The sequence below is a fragment of the Phascolarctos cinereus genome, unplaced genomic scaffold (genome assembly GCF_003287225.1).
Source record: "Phascolarctos cinereus isolate Bilbo 61053 unplaced genomic scaffold, phaCin_HiC Scaffold_1;HRSCAF=81, whole genome shotgun sequence".
Classification (NCBI taxonomy): domain Eukaryota; kingdom Metazoa; phylum Chordata; class Mammalia; order Diprotodontia; family Phascolarctidae; genus Phascolarctos; species Phascolarctos cinereus.
Genome location: NW_027555514.1, coordinates 185,301,887 through 185,321,673, shown reverse-complemented (window position 1 = coordinate 185,321,673; position 19,787 = coordinate 185,301,887). Strand labels below are relative to the sequence as shown.

Genomic DNA, 19,787 nt, shown 5'->3' with positions numbered 1-19,787 from the left:
TTCTGAGAGTTCCTCATTTCCCTGGCTTCTCCCTCTAATCTCTTTAAGAGAGGCTTTCCCCATTACTGTTTCATGTGAATCAGGTGGAAGATATAGGGATAATTCCAGAATCATCAGAGATCAGAGATCCCTAAACTTCTTCTCCTGCCAAGGGTTGTTTGGCACTTAACTATATTTCTGGGACCTTCATCCCCATGTTTTCTTCCTTGTACTGCCCTGTAACCCAAGGTTTTCCCCCTTCATGATATAGGGTATCCCAAAAGTCTTAAAGCTTAAAATTATACTAAGACTTCTTAAGTTTTAGTAGATTAAAACTATACTAAAACTTTTGGGTCACCCTGTATTTCAAAGATTCCTTTGATTTTCTAAAGCCCTACACTCTCTTTGCTCCTTTCTCCTAATGTTTCCTCTGGTGTCTGCTCCTCAATGAATCAATTTTTGTCAGTCAGTCAACAAGTATTTTATATTAGGAGCTTGTTACATGCCAGGCACTGAGCTGGTTGCTTGCAAAAAGACAGCATTGAATCTCTCCCTGCCTTTTAGGAGCTTACATTTATTGGGGAAACAACATGAACCCATATGCATAAATACAAAATATATGCAAGGTAATTTTGGGTGGGCATGGAGGGTGGGGTGTTGGTGACAAGGGGAATCAAGAAAAGTCTTATGTGGGAGAACTTCTCCTGACTTTATGTTCTAGTACTTTATCATGGCAGTTTGAGTTAAGAGTAAAGCATTAGCTATGAGGCTGGGATTCATCCATGTACTCTTGTACTTACAATGTGTGTGTGTTTCTTCTCTCCCTGACAGCATTTGCCGGAATAGCCTGTGGATCTGTAGTAATGAAGATTGCCCTGGTAGGTCTTACATGCCTATAAGCCTATTTCTTTCTGAATTGGAGAAAAGAGTTGTCTCCTATTATAGCAGCTAGGTGGCACAGTGGAGTCAGAAAGACTTGTCTTTGTGAGTTCAAATCTGGCCTCAGACACTTATTAGCTGTGTGACCCTGGGCAAGTCACTTAACCATGTTTGCCTCAGTTTCCCCATTTGTAAAATGAGTTGGAGAAGGAAATGGCAAACCACCCCAGTATCTTTGCCAAGAAAATCCCAAACAGAGTCATGAAGGGTTGAACATGACTGAAAGAAAAGACTAAACAGCAGCTTGTTACAGCTACAGACACCTCTTCTTTTTCCTGGTTAGGTACTGCAGTAACTTAGCTTTTAGAAGCCAGCAAGGCAAAAGGCATCCGGGCTAATAGAGTGTTTATGTTCTAGGAGCTAGGAAAGAGGTGGGAAGAGAGAAGGAAAGGAGTGGTGTTGTAGAGGTTAAAAGAGAAAATGCAATTAGACTCAATTTGGGTTTTATCCCATTGGACAAATAGACTCCTTTCAGAAAGCTGTGGTGCTTTAGGGATTAAAAGAAAGAGAAAACAGTTGGGTTTTTACCTTAGATGTCTTTTCCATTGCTTGTTTGCCTAGAGGAATACTTTGGGTGGAGTTGTAGGGACTTGTAACAGTCAGGGCTGATGGAGCCAACAGGAAGTGCATTTTTATAAAGTATACATGCTGGACTTGGAGGGATGAGGGACCTTGTGGGATCTTATACTTAAAGTAGACAGGACAATCAGCTAAATACCCAGTCAGAAAAACTAGCCATGGCTAAAAACTTTTGGAAACCATGGCACCAAGCAATCCCACTTGGAAAGCTTAACTTTAGTGATGGTTACATTGTGGGCAACAGGATGTAGTGAATAGAGTGCTGACTTCAAAGTCAGTGAGGCCTGGATTTGAGTCCTGCCTCTGGCTTGAGATGGCTGTGTGACCCTACGCAAGTCATTTACCTTGTCGGTTGGCCTTCTAGGCAACTCTCTAAGACTATATGTTGCAAAAAAGATTGATAGAGGGAGTATAAAACTAAAGAAACTCTAATGTAAGTGTTAGAGAGAGGAAGGACAGGGGATAGAGGTGGTGGTGCTCTAGGGGAAATTGGCTTGGTGTACAAGGGTGTCTTCATGCAAGGGCAAGTTAATAGATCTGGTCTTGGGCAAAATTGTGCCAGGTAAGATTTGAATGTAGTCCTTGCCTCCTTTTGTACTTCCCAGCTTCCTTCATCCCCAGACCAAAAAAATATCCTCTGGAAAGGATTTAGCAAATGTATTCACACCAAAGTTTGAATGATTAATTTGACTTAATAAGTTACTCCCTCCCAGGGAGATTTGTATTTTAACAGGGGATACAGTCATAAGCCAAAAGAATACAACTCTAACTGCAGAATTTCAAGCATCAGCTTAGAGATGAAAGAAGTTTTTTCATATGGGAATAGTTGGGGGCTTTCTGACTCTTCATGACCCCATTTGGGGTTTTCTTGGCAAAGATACTGGAGTGGTTTGCCATTTCCTTCTCCCTCTCATTTTTATAGGTGAGGAACTGAGGCAAATAGGGTTAAGTGACTTGGCCAGCTAGACTTGGCCAGATTTGAACTCACAAAGATGAGTCTTCCTGACTCCAGGCTAGTCACTATATCCACTGCCCTGCTAGCTGCCTTGGGGGCTTTCTAGTGTCCCTGAATTAACTTAATTGCATTTGATGTGGGCAATACTAAGAGAAATTCATACACCTAGATATAACAGGACTGATAATAGCAATATCAGTGTATATTTATATTGTGCTTTAAGGTTTATAAATAGCTTTCCACACAGCAATTCAGTAAGGTAAGCAGTGCAAACACCATCCCAGTTTTACAGAGAAGGAAACTATCTCAGAGAAATAAATTGATGGGTCACATCAATTTTTAAGCTTTTTATTTTATTACTTTAAGTGTTAGAATTAGGAAAAAGAGCTTGGAGTCAATGGCAGAAGGGAAAGGAAGAGAATGTAACAAGGACAGTGGAAACTGGTGGGAGAAGCCCTGAAAAGACTATCAGAGTTTGGGTTCAGCCAGAGCTCTGTAAAATTCAGGGAGGGAATGCTGGGTATTCGTCTCAAAACTCTCACACTTTTCCTAGTACAGAGGGGAGCCCTCTAGGCGAAGTTGTTACTCCCTTTTTTTTTTTTCCAGAGCAATTTCCAATGTGTTCTAACATCTCCCTTTAATTATATGTGATTCAAATTCTATCTAATCCTAGCAGCATTTCCAGAAATTGGATAGCCAAACTTAGAATTATAGCACTTAAAATAAAAGGGACCTGAAACACTCATAGGATAATAGGATTGTAGATTTTGAACTAGAAATGAGTAAACCGAGGCACAGAGAAGTGTCACCTTTATCAAGGACCTTGTAGAAGCCAGGCTAAAGGTAGAACTCTGCCAAGTTAGTGGTGGTGTCAGGACTCAAACACATCCCAGGACTCAAACATATCAAACATATCGACATATCCCAGCTCTCAGTTCTTCTAGCTGACTACATTGCCTCTGAACCATGTCTCTGAATTCCAGAACAAAATTTATTTCTTTAGGACTTCTTCAAAATGTAATAGCTTAAGTTCCAAGGTATTTCAGACTGTAGTTTCTTATCACCTGACTGCATATGTAATTCATCTTTGCTGTTATTCACTTGTGTCTGACTCTTCATGACCCCATTGGGGGTTTTCTTGGCAAAGATACTGGAGTGGTTTGCCATCTCTTTCTCCAGCTCATTTTACAGATGTGGAAACTGAGGTACAGGGTGAAGTGACTTGCCCAGGGTCTTACACAGCTAGTAAGTGTCTGAGGTCAGATTTGAACTCAGGTCTTCCTAACTTCAGGCTTGGCACTCCATTCACTGTACCATCTAGCTGCCCAAAATCCATCTTAGTTCTTTCTGATTTTTCAGATTTAGTGATCATGTTCCCTTAAGCCAATGCCATCATTATTTTTTTAAATGAATAGATTGATTTCTCTCTCTCTCTCTCTCTCTCTCTCTCTCTCTCTCTCTCTCTCTCTCTCTTTTAGGCAGTTGGGGTTAAGTGACTTGCCCAGGGTCACGCAGCTAGTAAGTTTCAAGTGTTTGGTTTGAGGCCAGATTTGAACTCAGGGCCTCCTGACTTCAGGGCTTGTGCTCTATTCACTGCACCACCTAGCTGACCCCAGATGTTTTTTTCTGATGAAAACATCTATACATGTAGGCTTGCTGACAGCTATGAACATCTTCATATATTCATATACTCTTGGCATCTAAATATTATCAGGGTAATCCTTAAAGAAATGAGGTAAAAGGCCCAATAAGGTGCTTTAGAATCCTCCCATCTTTTAGTTCTTTGTGTTTGTTTTGCAATAATGTCTGTCATAGGGAGGTAAGTAAATTTGTGAGAGCAGACACTGATATTTTCTTAGTTGGATTATATGGAAAACAATAGGATTGGATGGTTTGGACAAAAACTAAATTAGCTCAAATAAGTGAGTGCTCAATTGGAGACTTAGGAACAAAAAAACAGGGGCCTTAAATGTGTATGCTCAGAACAAAAACCTCACTTTTCTATGATGCTACACATCTTGCAAATGTTTTCCTCTTAATCATGAAATTTAGTCATGTAATTTAATCAGCCAGTCGGCCAACTGGCATTTATTAAGGGCGTCCTATGATCCAGGCACTGTGCTAAGCACTGGGAGACAAAGAAAGGCAACAGACCCACCTGCTCTTAAGCACCCCATGGTCTAATGGGGGTAGACAACAACATGTAACAGTTATGTACAAACAAGGATAAATTGGGGTAAGCTCAGAGAGAAGGCATTAAAATTAAAGAGAACTAGAAAGGTGTGGTATTATTGGCATAATGGATAGAGAACTGGGCCTGGAGGCAGGGAGAACTGAGCTCAAATCCAGCCACAGATCTTATTAGCTCTGTGATCCTGGAAAAGTCATTTAGCCCCTGTTTGCCTCAGTTTCCTCATCTGTAAAATAAGCTGGAGAAGGAAATGGCAAACCACTCCAGTATCTTTGCTGAGAAAACCCCAAATGGGGTTGTGAAGATTTGGGCACATCTGAAAATGACTGAATAATAACAACAAAACATAGGGACAATTACTCTCAGGGTTCTTAGGATCAAATGAGATAATTGTACAGCGCTTAGCATAATGCCTGGAACATAGTAAGTGCTACATAAATGTTAGGTATATACTACTACTACTACTACTACTACTACTACTACTACTACTACTACTACTACTACTGCTACTGCCACTACTACTGCCGCTACTACTATCACTATCACTACTACTATCACTATCACTACTACTATCACTATCACTACTACTACTATTACTACTACTACTACTACTACTACTACTACTACTACTACTGCCACTGCTACTGCTACTGCCACTGCTACTGCTACTGCCACTGTCACCACCACTGCCACTACCAATACTACTACTACTACTACTACTGCCACTACTACTGCCGCTACTACTATCACTATCACTACTACTATCACTATCACTACTACTATCACTATCACTACTACTACTATTACTACTATTACTACTACTACTACTACTACTACTACTACTACTACTACTACTACTACTACTACTACTACTACTACTACTACTACTAATTTTATGTATGAGAAAGACCCAGAGAGAATAAGTGATTTGTCTGTGGCCACACAGTTGGTAAATGACAGAGCTGGGATTTGAACTCAGAGAGCTCTTGCTATCATCATGGCCTAATAAAGAGAGTCCTGGACTTAGAGTCCGAGGGAGGGTCTTTACATCCCAGTTATGCTAAGTACTAGTTCTATGAATTTATTTAGGCAAAACACTTCACCTCTTGGTTTTATCATCTCTAAAATGGGGGTAAAAATACCAACACCACCTTCCTCAAAGGATAATTCTGAAAACACTTCATAAACCTTAAGATACTGTAGAAACGAGAAGCTTTCATCCAGCAGGTGAGAATCTTTTCCCCCCTCCTGGCATATTTTTATTCATCAGATTGGTTGGTGTGCCCAGGATCACTGGGGGATGATTCTCTACGACCCTTCCCTTCATTCCCCCAGGCTCCTCAGCTGCCTTAGGGGTGCCTGTGCAACTGCCTGTTTGGGAAGAGGATGGGAGTTGGCCGGGCAGAATCTCTGCCATTAAAATAACTGATCCTGATCTGTGGTGGAACCGAGGGCGGCAGTCAGTGATAGATTTCGACACAACACCTCAATTGTCAGGGGTTCTCTGGTTTCCTGCAGTTCCAGCTTCTTCCACGGATTGTTTGAATGAGATAAGCTAAACATAATATTTAGATTCTGCTTCTTCTTAGCACTAGGATCCCTAAATTGCAAGTGTCTGGAAAGGAAACTGGCTCAGGTCATCAGATAGCATCTCTAGGCCCATCTTACTTTCGGGGATTTCTAAGTCTTCTAATGACCTCTCTTTTCCTGGGCAACATTAAGGGGAAAGAGGACTAATTTCTTCTCGAGATAAGAACCATACCCAGAAGAAGGAGAAGGACTGGGGAGGAATTCCCACCCATTTTATTGCAAAGGGGCCAAAGTATTTGACAGGAATCGCTTGTTTGTATGTCTAGGGTATTACTGGTTTCCTAAGGCTTTCCGTCTTCTGGAAGCTTTTCTAGTCACATCACCAGATTCAACTTCCAGCCTTCTTTTCGGCCAGCCTGAGACTTTCCCCCCTTCTTCTATTTCTTCACTCTGCCCTTGTGTATTCCCTTCATTTCTACAAGCAAGGCCTTCACCAGAGTCCATGGTGATAATGATCTCCCAGCCTTCCCTCACCATCTCACTCCTCTTCTTCCTTTCTCTCGCCTCCTTTTCCTAACAGTAGCTTTGGGAGAGGGGGGAGCACCTGAGGCAGTATTGCTCTAGGAGGGTGGAAGCTACGTGTCTTCTCATACACCCTGTGGCATGGATCTTAGTAGCTAAACTCTTATCAGGACTTCTGGGACTGCTGCTCACAGAAGAAACTCGAGTATCCTTTCCTTTCCCTCCTTCCTAAAAAATATTAGGCAGAAGCTTTGGAAGTATAGACAATAGGTTCTTTTCTTTAGCTATCTGAGGGACAGTTCTGCCAGTTTCTAGACCTACAAAAGAGTTGCTCATTTCTTAAGGTCTCCTGGGCCATCTGCTTTTAACTTTTACACCTGATGAATACCTTGACTGTATTTGGGTATGGGAAGGTTCCAACCAGGGAAACTAACAGGCCTATGGAGCCCCAAAGAGAGAGGCTCCAGCCTAGATTCATTAAAGAGAGTCCAGCTTTAAACAGAAGGATAGATGGAATCTCCCCTGTTGCCCTTGGTGACTCCCTGGCTGTCTGACAGAGCCTATTGTTAGCCCCTGGACAAAAGCCAGGATGTTTCTGGTTATAGGACTGTCTCTTAAAGGGACCCCAGGCCTTAGACCTAGTCTGTTGTTTTCAATCCCTAAATCTCAGTGCTCAAGGCATTTCTTTTTTGGAAATGGTATAGTCCATATATATGTGTGTGTATATACTTACACTTTACTCACATTACTATACACACATATGTTGTGTGTGTGTGTGTGTGTGTGTATGTATACACTAATAAATATGTATCTTATTAATTTTAGAGAAAAAGGAATCTGTACACAGATTTTAATTTTTCTTTAAAGTGAACGACTATAGAGACAAAGATAAGGACAGACAGAAGAAACACTACAAAGGGAAATTGGGAAGAGTTCCAGGCTGCTCTTTAGGCCTCAATGCATCTATTGTGGGCAGTTGCCTCAGACACTAGAGCAGGGGGTGCCCTGAGCAAAAGGGAGGGGTAGGGAGCATTGGAGATGTTGGCAGAGACCCCAATCTGGACAAATGCCCCCTAGAACATGGTATGTCTGGCAGGCAGCAAACTAATTAATCCTAGGGAGCCAGAGGGTTGGGGCAGAGAGAGTAAGGTAAGAGAGTAGGCCTAGGGGAGTATTTTGGGGTGGGGAAAGGGTTTAGTTCTTAACCCACAGACAGTGTCAGCCTGAGCTGGGGATTTGGGTTGCTGATGTCGGTACTTCCCAGGCACCGGTGATGAGATCATGGCCAGATGGTGTTCCTAGTACTTCATTGGTCCAGGATGCAGTCATGGGGCTGGAACTGTAGGAAGGCAGCTGGGGCATATGAACAGGATACCGGGAAGAAGGGAATTGTGAGGTTGCTCTGAGAATCATCTCATAGGGGAGTTTGTGAAAGTAGAGGGTACTGAACTCTCCTTTGGAGTTTTAAGAACTACTACAGATCATTGGTGATGTACTTTGCTATACTCACCTTTCTGCCTTATTCAGAAATTATAATATGGGTTCAGTTGAGTCCTGCAAACCTAGCACAGAAATCACAACCCAGGGAAATTCAGGATATTTAAAAATAACACTCTTTATGAATGTAGCACCTGGACCCCCTAGAAAGCTACCTGATGTTTGAAGCATTCTATGGGTCAGCATCCAACCCAAGCCATAGCTCACAAGCTCTCACTAATGTGTTTATTTTTATCAGTCAACTAGAGGGCATGTTAGCTCAAAGTTATGGACATTTATGAAATAGTATAACAAAGTGACAAAGAAAAGTCCCCCTGTGCACATAGCAGGTGCATGTTCTCTCAGATGACCACACCATTAGGGGAGGAGGGCATACACATATAGAAAATGCATAGTTAGGGAAAACAGGGCTCCCACAAAGGTAATATCTGTGGCCAGGGAACATTCATGAAGGGGCGCACATGCCAGGAAACCACAGTGGTCAAGTTACATGTGAGAAGTACACAGATATAGAGATCAGTGTGTCCAGGGTGTATTCATGGTTGGGATAACTCGTATAGAATCAAGGATCTTAGGATTTAAGTCTGGATTTCAGAGGGACCCCAGAAGCTACCCATTCGCATGCACAACTGCAGGATGGTCCATACCTGCTCCTGATGTTGTTGTGGTTCTATCTATTGCTTTTTTTCCCCTGGGCATTATTTTCTCTGAGCTGCTCTCTGATAACATACCAATCTGCCACTTTTTGCTGTCACCCAACAACTAATAAAAGGCAGCTAGGTGGCATAGTAGAGCGCCAGGCCTGGCGTCAGGAAGACTCATCTTCCTGCGTTCAAATCTGGTCTCAGACACTTACTAGCTATGTGACCCTGGGTGAGTCACTTATTCCTGTTTGCCTTAGTTTCCTCATCTGTAAAATGAGCTGGAGAAGGAAATGGCACACCGCTCCAGTATCTTTGCCAAGAAAACCCCAAATGGAGTCATGAAGAGTTGGACACAACTGAGAAATGTCTCAGAAACAACACCAACAAAATCTCTTTCTAGTGAATGATACAGCCATCTGTTTTAGTGCGCAGCTTTGAGCTGTGAGCCACCACACCCAGCCAGGCAGCCAACAAAAGGCCACAGAATGCCCCAGGCAGAAATTTTATGACTTCTTCTAAAGAACTTACTCGTGGTACAAACTCAAGATGTTTGGCCATAGACAACTATCTGAATTAGGGTTAGAAAATTCCTTTTTATTCTTGTGAAATCCCTGATGTCCTTGAAATCCAGATTGTGTCTCCAAATCCAGAGGCAATGGTAATGTTAATTTGGTTATAATTCTCAGAGCAAGAGGTAGAAAATGGGAGTGAAGGGAAAGGGGATGGTGGCAGGGTAGAAGATGGTGAGAGTGAACATGAGGATGTAGGGCTCCGGGACGTTCAGAGTTGAGTGTTTTAGTTCCTCCTGGGCATGGATGCCTCCAGAGGCATAGTTGGGAGGTGGAGCATTAGCAGCAGCAGGATAGAAAATGGCTGGGGTGAAGCAAGGATGCATGGTCCCTGGCAGTTCCAAGATCGAGATTTCGTGATCTTTTTATATCATGACTCCTTTCTTATCGTACTTACCACAATCTATCTCGTATTACACTTATTTTGTGTATGATAATCGGCTCATCAAATAGAGCATTAGCTCCTCTGGGGTCAAAGGTTTCGTTTCCGTTGTTCACTCATTTTAGTCATGTCTGACTCTTTGTGACTCCATTTGGGTTTTCCTGGCAAAGATACTGGAGTGGTTTGCCATTTCCTTCTTCCTCTCATTTTATAGGTAAGGAAACAGGATTAGTTGACTTGTCCAGGGTCACACAGCTAGTGAGTATTTGAGGTCAGAATAGATGAGTCTTCCTGACTCCAAGCTGGCTACTCTATCCAATGCACTATGTAGCTGCTTAGAGGATCTGGCTTCAAATCCTGCTCTGGTATTTGCCTATGTGATCTTGGGCAAGTCATTGAACTTCCTTAGATGTCAGTTTCTTCATCTGTAAAATAAAGGGGTTGGATTGTATGAGCTCTGAGGTCTATGCCTCTGATCCTTATGATCTAATGATTATCTCTCCTACCAGACTGTAAAGTCTTTGTTTCATTCATCTTAGTACTCTGTCCTGCTTATAGCAGCATTCTGTAAAGGTTTAATGAGTGAATGAGTAGAAGAGTCTACCTCAGTCTCTTTAAAGATTTGAGGATGATTTCTCAGGCTGTGTAGGAAAGGAATATGCTTGAGAGTGTGGAAAAATTGATTTGCTACTAACATTACCTTGTGCCTTTCCACATTTTACATGGCCATCAGAATTCTTCTTTTCTTCCTCTTCCTCCTTTCCTCTGTGTTCCTCCAGGGGAATGTCTGGTAACAGGCCAATCCCATTTCAAGAGCTTTGACAACAAGTACTTTACCTTCAGTGGGATCTGCCAGTATTTACTGGCTCGGGACTGCCAGGATCACACCTTCTCCATCATCATAGAAACTGTCCAGGTGAGTGGCTGTTTGTGGCCAGATGAATGGTGGGGGGAGGAGGTAGCTCCCAGTGAAACTCCCTGTAGGGAGGTGGGAGCACAAAGGGACTTTATTTATATGACAGAAACACATCTCTTTTCCACCTATTTTATTTTGTATTCATTAGACAACTAGCACCTAGGACAAGTGAAATTACTGTCTCATCGTACTAGAGTAAGACTGTAGCCAGCCTGATTCCATCTGGGTTAATATATTTAGTTTTAGGGATCGCATTTTGTGGAAGACAAGGACAAACAATAATGAGTCCAAAGGGTGGTGACTGGCATGGTGAAGAGACACAAAACCATGCCTTAAGGTGATTGGTTGAAGGAACTAGAGATGATTAGCCCATAAAAGAGAAGACTTACTGTGAATGTGAAAACTGTCTTCAAAGAATTGAAGGATCATGGAAGATGGATGACTTTGGCCCAAAGGGAATCACTAGGACCAGTGTGTGGAAATAACAAGGATGTAAACTTTGGCTTGATTTAAAGAATAACCTCTAGCAATTAGAAGTATTTGCAAGTGGAAAGGGTTGCTTTAGGAAATCGTGAGTTTTTCATCATTTTCGCAATCATGAATCATGATTTTCAGAAAAGTTCGGTGTTTAGAGATCATCAAATCAAACCCCCTGTCTTAGGTATAGGTTAAGCTAGGTGATCTCCAAAGTGTTTTTGAGGTCTGAGACTCCACAATTTCATTGAGCTTCTTGTTTAGCCTAAACTCCATTCCTGTTATCTTTACTGGAAGGGACTTGAAGAAGTCACCCTAGTTTGTCCCATCTCTAAGCAGGGCAGATCAATTAGGTCACAATCAGAGGCTCTAAATGGTTGTATACTAGCCTCTTCCTGGGATTCATAGTCTCTTCTCTTTTCCATAACAAACTAAGGTCAAAGAGGATTATGAGAGTTTAATCACATCTATAAAAATCCCTAGCAATGGTGGACGTTGGACCCAAAAAATGGTGGCAGGGGAGGGGGAGGAGAATTGGGTGATAAGTCGGGCTAGGATCTCTAGGAGTTGAGAAATTCCTGTTCTGAGTGGGGACAGTTTTAGGAATAGTGGGATGGGGTGGGTATTTTAATATAAATACATTTATATATTTATATAATATATATGACTTTGTCATGCCTCTCTTTACATATACACACATACATACATGCACATGTATGTATATAAAAACCTTGTCATGCATCTCTCTCTCTCTCTCTCTCTCTCTCTCTGTCTCGCTCTCTACAGTGTGCCAACGACCCAGATGCTGTTTGTACCCGCTCTGTAACCCTCCGGCTCCTCCATCTGCACAACAGCATTGTGAAGTTAAAACATGGGGGTATGGTCTCAGTGGATGGGCAGGACATTCAGATGCCCCTCATACAAGGTAAATATCTCTTGTATCTCAAGGAAGGGGTTAGTATTTTCCTTTCTCTTTCCCCAGCCCAAATAGCTCACTTCTTCCCATATTCTTACCTGTTCTGTCTCATACATGAGATTTATTTCTTCAAAGCTGCATGAACTCTTCCCAAACTAATTCCACCTTCATGGACTCTCTATCCATTCTAGGAAAGCCCTTACATTTAATGTTAGTGTGGTATGGTGAGGGGAGGGAAATGCACATTTATTAAGTGCCTACTGTGTTCCAGGCTTTTCCCCCCACTTTTATAAATATCATCTCATTTGATCCTCACAACATCCCTGGGAAGTAGGTGCTGTTATTATCTGCATTTTGAAGTTGAGAAAACTGAGGTAGATAGAGATTGAGTGACTCATCCAGGATACTACTACTAGTAAGTATATGAGGCTGGATTTGAACTCAGATCTTCCAGACTGCAGATCCAGCATTCCAGCCACTTTGCCCTGTAGTTGCCTAGGAGAAAAGAAGACTAGCTTTTCGAAGACCTGATTCTAGTCTTCATTTTGTCCTTTACTAGCCTTATGACATTAGGCAAATCACTTAATCAGTTTGTCATCTGTAAAATGGGGCATAGAACCCAATGGGATAAAACCTACTAAGTTGCCATCTCATACGGCTGTTTTGAAGCTCATATGAAAGGACTTTTTAAAATTGTAAATCACTTAACCCCAATTGCCTAAAAATACAAATAAATAAATAAATAAAAATGTTAGTATGGTGTACTAGATAGAGTTGGCCTCTGAGACAGTAAGACCTGAGTCCAAGTCCAACATTTACTGGCTGTGTGACCCCCAGGCAAATAAATGACCTCTCAGAGCCCTGGTCAACATAAAAAACTATAGATTGAAAAAAAAAATGATGCAGAACCTGTCCTGGTAGAGGAAGATTCTTCACCTGGGTGTTCCCTTTAACCAATGAAATCACAGGTCTAATTTTTATTCCAAATTATAGGTAAAATGAGTATTCTATCGCAAGCCCCTCTTCCTGCAGGTCCATCTTAATAGTGGCCTCTGTCACCCTCTGGTGGCAGTAGAGAGACAGTGCAAGATGTGGGAATGCAGACATTTTCCTCCTCGTGTTCCCTCGAAGTCCATGCTCACTTTGGCTTCCTTCCTAGGATGCTCAACCTCCCCTATATCCCATGCAGTTTTTCATTGTTAGAGCCATCACCTGCATTTTTTTCCCTACTGCCTTGCCTAAATCCTGGTGCCTACTCTGTTTTAGGTGACCTGAGGATCCAGCGGACCGTGATGGCTTCGGTGCGCCTTACCTATGGAGAGGACCTGCAGATAGACTGGGATGGGACTGGAAAGCTGCTGGTGAAGGCAAGTCGCCTTTGTGAGCCTCCGCCTTCATGTCCCACAGCCAGGGTCCCTCACAAAAGTCCCTTATGCTAGAAGCAAGAATGACTTTGTGTGGTGGGGAAAGAATCTCATTTCCTACACTCAGCCTCTACACACCCAGAGTCAACAACAGAATTCTCTTGTTCCCTGTAATCTGGCTTTTGGTTTCTGGCTACTGCCACTCAACCACTGGGATTCTTTGGCTTTAGGGATTCAGAGGATCCCAAGGGAATAAACCCCAAGGATAGAGTGACCTTTTATCATGGGGTCAGCTAGGGGGCACAGTGGATAGAGTGCTGGGAGTCAGGAAGACTCAACTTCCTGAGTTCAAATCTGGCCTCAAACACTTACTAGCTGTGTGACCCTGGGCAAGTCACTTAACCCTGTTTACCTCAGTTTTCCTTTCTGTAAAATGATCTGGAGAAGGAAATGGCAAACTACTCTACTATCTTTGCCAAGAAAATCCCAAAGTGAGGTCACAAAGAGTCAGACATGACTGAAATGATTCAACAATAAAAAATGTTCTATTAGAACCATAAATCACAATTTGTTTTGCCATACTCTAGTCTATGGGTATCTAACACAAAAAGTGCTCTTATGAATGTTTTGCTGAATGTGGGACCTTTCTCTTTTCTCTTTGACATCCTTGAGATACAGGCTCAACAGTAGAAATTCTGAGTCAAAGAATGCAGACATTTCTTAGCATAATTCCTAGCTTTCCTGAATGGTTAGACCATTTCCTAGCTCCACCAACAGTGTATTAATGTGCCTGCCTTTCCATAGCCCCTCTCCCATTTATTATTTTTCTTCATCTTTGTCAGTTGGGTGAATATGATGTGACACCTCAGTTATTTTTGATTTGCATTTCTCTTATTGTTAGGGAGTTGGAGCAATCTTTCATATTTTATTGCTAATAGGCTGCAATTTTTCAAGAATTGCTTGCTCATCTCCCTTGGCTACTTAGTCATTGAGCAATTGCTCTTTCCCTTATATATTTGTGCATCAGAGATACTCAATGTGAAGATTTTTCCCTCAATAATTTCCTTTCTTTTTCTTGTTACATTAAATTCAAAAATTTTATTATTATTATTATTATTATTTAACATAGATGCCCCTTTCAATTTCATGTGATCAAAATTATCTTTTGTGATCATCTCTATGCCCAAGAGATCTGGCTAAGAATTTTCCCCCTAGGTAAAATTGCAAAAGTTACCTGATCTATTTTTTTTCTCCCGATTTTTAAAATAAATAGTGTATAGGCAATGAAACTCAGAGACTTTAAGTGACTTGCCCAGAGTCACATAGTGTTAGTGACAGGAATCTAGATCCAGCACTTCTTCATTATATACCACTATTCACTTCTGAAGAGTTTGCTTTTTTGTCAACAACTAAGTAGGACCTTTCCACTAACAGAAGAGGAATTCTGGTTTGAGGTGGAGAGTATTATGAAGAAGAAGAAAGGAAGGAGAGGAATGTAATGGTCTTTGGCCAAAATAAAGGCATTGAACGCCAGGGCAGACATTCTTAACCTGGGGTCTATGGATTTGTTTAAAAAACTATACATGTGTTGATATATTTCTATATAGTTGGTTTCCTTTATAATCCTATGTACTTTATTCTATGTATCTAAAAGCATTCTGAGAAGTTGTCCATAGACTTTACCAGGCAGAGGTCTAGGATGCAAAAAAAAAGGTCAACAACCTTGGGCGTAAAGGGTAGGAAAAAAGGGATGTCCAGGAGAGAGAAGAGGGACATGGTAAGGGAAGTCAGGAAATGCCACAGTTATACTTCAATTACTTTGCATTTTGTCTGGGGATAGTTTCCTATTTTATGTGATGTTCCGAGGAGAACTTAATCTCGTGTTTCACAGAAGCATAGATTTATAGCTTTTAGAAATTGGAGAGGACCCTCAGAATGTATCCCATCAGGCGTAGGCCTGGGGACTCCAAGGGCCTCAGAGTAGTCTTTCGGTTTTGTGGGAGACCCACAAGATGAGGAGGCAGCCCTCTTGGATAATCTTCCCAGTCCCGGTGCCAAATAAAACCTAATCTATACAATGTGGGGAATGGGGTCTCAGTTTAAATTTAACAAGTGCTTATTATGGCTATAAACCCATAAAGGCATGGATGATGGGAAATTAGAAATAGTTTAGAGGTTTCTGAAATTGGAGTTTGCATCATGGATCACCCAGGATAGGGCACTGGAAGACTAAAATTAAAATCCTGCCTTAGACATTCCTACTTGTGTGGCACCCTGGGCAGAATGCTTAACCTCTCTGTGTTTCAATTATCTCTTCTGTAAAATGAGGGAGTTATATACCATGGCCTCTAAGGTCCCTTTCAGCTCAGATGGTCTTCCTGGCAGATGCCTCAGACTCCTTGCTAACCACCCTGCTGTATTGCCTCTAGTCTCAGCTCCATAAGTAGGTGGAATATATTTCCATCACCCACCCCTCAAAGCTAAGCCCTCTGGAACTCATTGATGCTTTTTCTCTGGTTTGACATTCAGGGGTTAGTGGGCTTGGGGAAGGCTGAAAGGTATCTCTGCAGAAGCACTCTTATCTCTGCATTGTTTTTCTATTCTTTGTCTTAAAGCAATTGTTTATCCTGACCCTGAGTGAGTCATCGGGACTCATTTCCCGGCCCTCTGCTTCACTTATTCCTTCCCAACCTTCCACCTTGAATTAGGGAGGAGCAGCGTTGTTTCTCTCCAGCCTCCCTACAAGGATGCTGGCAGCCACCCAGCCATACAATTTGTTCAGTGGAGCTGGATGTTATTAGATGCTTTGAGATCCCTGAGGGAAGCTCAGTCACTCAAGACTGTGTCCCCAGTGTCCATTGTGTGCCAAGCCCTCTGCTTGGTGCTGTGGGGAGACGTGAAAGAAATAAGATGGATAGTTAGAGTTCGTATTTATTAAAGCTTTATTTATATCATTGTATTTGAGCTTCATAGCAGCACGTGTTGGGAAGGTAGTAAAACTATCCTACTAGAGATGAGAAAACTGAAGTTTGGAGGAGACTGTAGTTTTTTTTTTTAGGCAATTGGGGTTAAAAACTATAGTTCTTAAGGAGCTAATGACCTCACAGGAGGGACAGAATGCTTACGTAAAGAAGTCTTGAGAATGTGTGCTACACAATGCATACTCAAGTTGTAGTATATGGAAAGAATGCTAGATCTGAAGTCAGAAGACCTAGGTTCCATTCTGTCTTTGCCTCTTATTATCTGTATGAATTTGGGCAGGTCACTTAAACCTCCTTTGCCTCAGTTTCCCCATCTGTAAAATGAGGGGTTTGGATTAGATTGGCTCCAAAGTGCCTTTCAGGGGCAGCTAGGTAGTGCAGTGGATAGAGCACTGGCCCTTGGATACAGGAGGACCTGAGTTCAAATGGGGCCTCAGACACATAACACTCAGTAGCTGTGTGACCCTGGGCAAGTCACTTAACCCCAATGCCTAACCAAAAAAAAAAAAAACCAAAAAAACCAAAACCAAAACAAAGTGCCTTTCAGCTCTAGAGCTATGATCCAGGTAATTACTTTATTTACAAAATGAAGAGATTGGACTAGATCATCTCATCATCGGAGCTTATGATTCTATGAATTTAGTACAGGAGGAATTCCCAAGTATTGAGGGACCACAGTCTAGTGGTGTTGATGAGGGAATGTTAATATGGAAGTCACGTGCTTTGAGCAAGGGCCTCCATTTCTGAGTGGAACTGGTATAAAGGAAGTGTACTAGACTTGGAAGGAAGAAAGGGAATAGGCATTCATTAATAATAATAATTATTATTATTATTATAGCTAATAGGTATATATAACATACTATGTGCCAGGCACTGTGCTAAGCACTTTGCAAGTATTATTTCATTTGATCCTCACTGCAACTCTGGGAGAGAGGTGCTATTATTCTCATCTCAGTTTTACAGTTGAGGAAACTGAGGTAGCCAGGTTACACAATTTTTGTAGGTTCATACAACTAGCTAGTTAAATGCCTGAAGCTGGATTTGAACTTAGCTCTTCCTTACTTCAGGTCCAGTACTCTACCTACTGAACCATCTAGCTGCCCCTTGGAGGGAGGGTACCTTATGAACTATCTGACCTTGGGTAAGACATTTTCCCTTTGGTACCTTGGCTTCTTCGTTTTACAAACGAAGACAATAATATCTGCACTATCTACTTGATAAAGTTGTTATGATGAAAGCGCACTGTAAACCGTAAGGTGCCATATACATGGGAGTTGTTATTATAATAAATGTTTGTTGTCTTGTTCCTTCCAGCCCTAAAGTTCCATTATCCTAGGTTTTGAAGGTAGATAACAGATTGGTAGAGCAAATGAATTGCAGAGAACTCTCATTTTCCCAGCAGCCTGAGGTTCAGCTGCCTTTTATTAAATCTAGATTTATTTTTGAATCTGAAAGCCATTTGATTATAACAATCATTAGCAAAATGAAATTGTTGCTGCTCAGAGAAGCACTCCCAGCTAGTTTTGTTCTCTCTCCTCAGCTGTCTCCAATATACGCTGGGAAGACTTGTGGCCTGTGTGGGAATTACAATGGCAACAAAGGAGATGACTTTCTCACCCCTTCTGGCCTGGTAGAGCCTTTGGTGGAAGATTTTGGAAATTGCTGGAAACTCAATGGAGATTGCCAAGATTTGCTGAAACAGGACAGCGACCCCTGTAATCTTAACCCTCGGCTATGTATGTATCCAGGGCAGGAGCTTGGGCAGTGACTGAATGTCATGATCTTAAATTGTGTGTAATAGTTGCATTGAATCCACATCTTGGTGGGATGTGGGGATTGGGTTGAGGCACTTGTTTTAGAGTCAGCTCTTACTTATCTGCATATTGCTCATTCTCTGAGTAAATCTGTGCAAATTTTTTATCTTCCATTGGCTTCAGATGTCATGGATCCCTTTGGCAGGCTGATAAAGCTTATGGACCCTTCCTCTGAATTACGGTTTTAAATGCACTTAAAATAAAGTACAGGGGATTGAAAATGAAGCCTATTATTTTGAAATACTTTACCTGTCTATAAAAAGTTCATGGACCCTCAGTTAAACATCCCTGTTCTATCATCTAATAATAATGATAATGATAATGAAAATAATACTTAAAAACTTCAATGATCTGTGAGTGGGGGTGCTCCTTTCATTGACAGAGATCGCCAGTCTGGGCATATCTTAGTGCATAGTCTTTGGGAATTGCTGTGGCTGAAAAAATTTAGCGTCTAGTGGCCATGCTTCTTGGAACTTAGCAATGTCCCTTGGACATTAGACACAATAAGTTTCATTCAAAACTGAGCTCAAAGTCTCTTACAGCTCTAAATCTGGAATCTTATGAACCTTTCCAGATTGGTAGGACTTGCTACAGATAGGACACCACAGAGGGCAATGGAGTAGGATTCAAATGGAGGAATAATGAGAATGTCTCGTGTCTACGAGGTGCTTTTCATTTTACTGAATGTTTTCCTCTCAACACCCCAGGAGGTAGATTGTGTAATGATTGCATTACTCTCATTTTATAAATGAGAACACTGAGGCTTGGAAAGGAGGAGCAATTTGTCCAGGTTAAGTAGGAGACCGAGACTCAAACCCAGGTCTGCTGATTCTAAATACAATCCTTGTCCATCACACCCCAACCGACAACGTCTGGTCCATATATCCCAATCTTTGTTGGCCCAAGAACACAAATTCCATTGAAGCAACTCATGAGAGACTGTGTGATGCAGTAGAAACCAAATCAGAAGACTGAGATGCAAATTCTAATTTTGCTGCTTATTACCCATGTGACGTGGGGCAAATCACTACTTCTGCTGGGCCCCAGTTTCCTCATGTGTTAAATAGATGTGGACTAGATATTGAAGTTCCTTCCCAATTCTGAATTGTGTTGCTGTTATTAAGAAGGTGTATTAAGCTGAGGATTTTATATATATATATATACACACACATACACACACATACACATACATATATATACATACATACACATACATATATATACATATATATGTATGTATATATGTACATACCTCCCCTACATATATATACTCACACCCACATCCCTATATATGTATGTATATATATAAAATATATGTATATATTGCAATTCAAAACCAAAATCTTCTGAAAGTTTTTTTGTTTTTGTTTGTTTTTACCAAATATAGATTAATTGCTATATTAAATTGCAGTTTCCTCCATTATCATATATAATTGAGAGTTGATGTTATTTTTATTTGGTCTGGATATGAATATGTTTATGCATGATTGGTGCGCAGCATCTGCAATACTGTCGAGGGAAAAGTGTTACATCAG

At 41.4% G+C, this 19,787-nt stretch overlaps 1 protein-coding gene across 2 annotated transcripts in view; it reads left to right on the top strand.

The window, feature by feature from the left end:
- VWF (von Willebrand factor) overlaps window positions 1–19,787 on the top strand; it is a 202,473-nt gene that overhangs the window by 63,470 nt on the left and 119,216 nt on the right. For both annotated transcript variants that reach the window (XM_078155450.1, XM_020994141.2), the window contains exons 10-14: window positions 811–857; window positions 10,567–10,703; window positions 11,964–12,102; window positions 13,360–13,460; window positions 17,979–18,174. In XM_078155450.1, coding sequence (XP_078011576.1) covers window positions 811–857; window positions 10,567–10,703; window positions 11,964–12,102; window positions 13,360–13,460; window positions 17,979–18,174 — 620 coding nt within the window. The remainder of the gene's footprint in view (window positions 1–810; window positions 858–10,566; window positions 10,704–11,963; window positions 12,103–13,359; window positions 13,461–17,978; window positions 18,175–19,787) is intronic.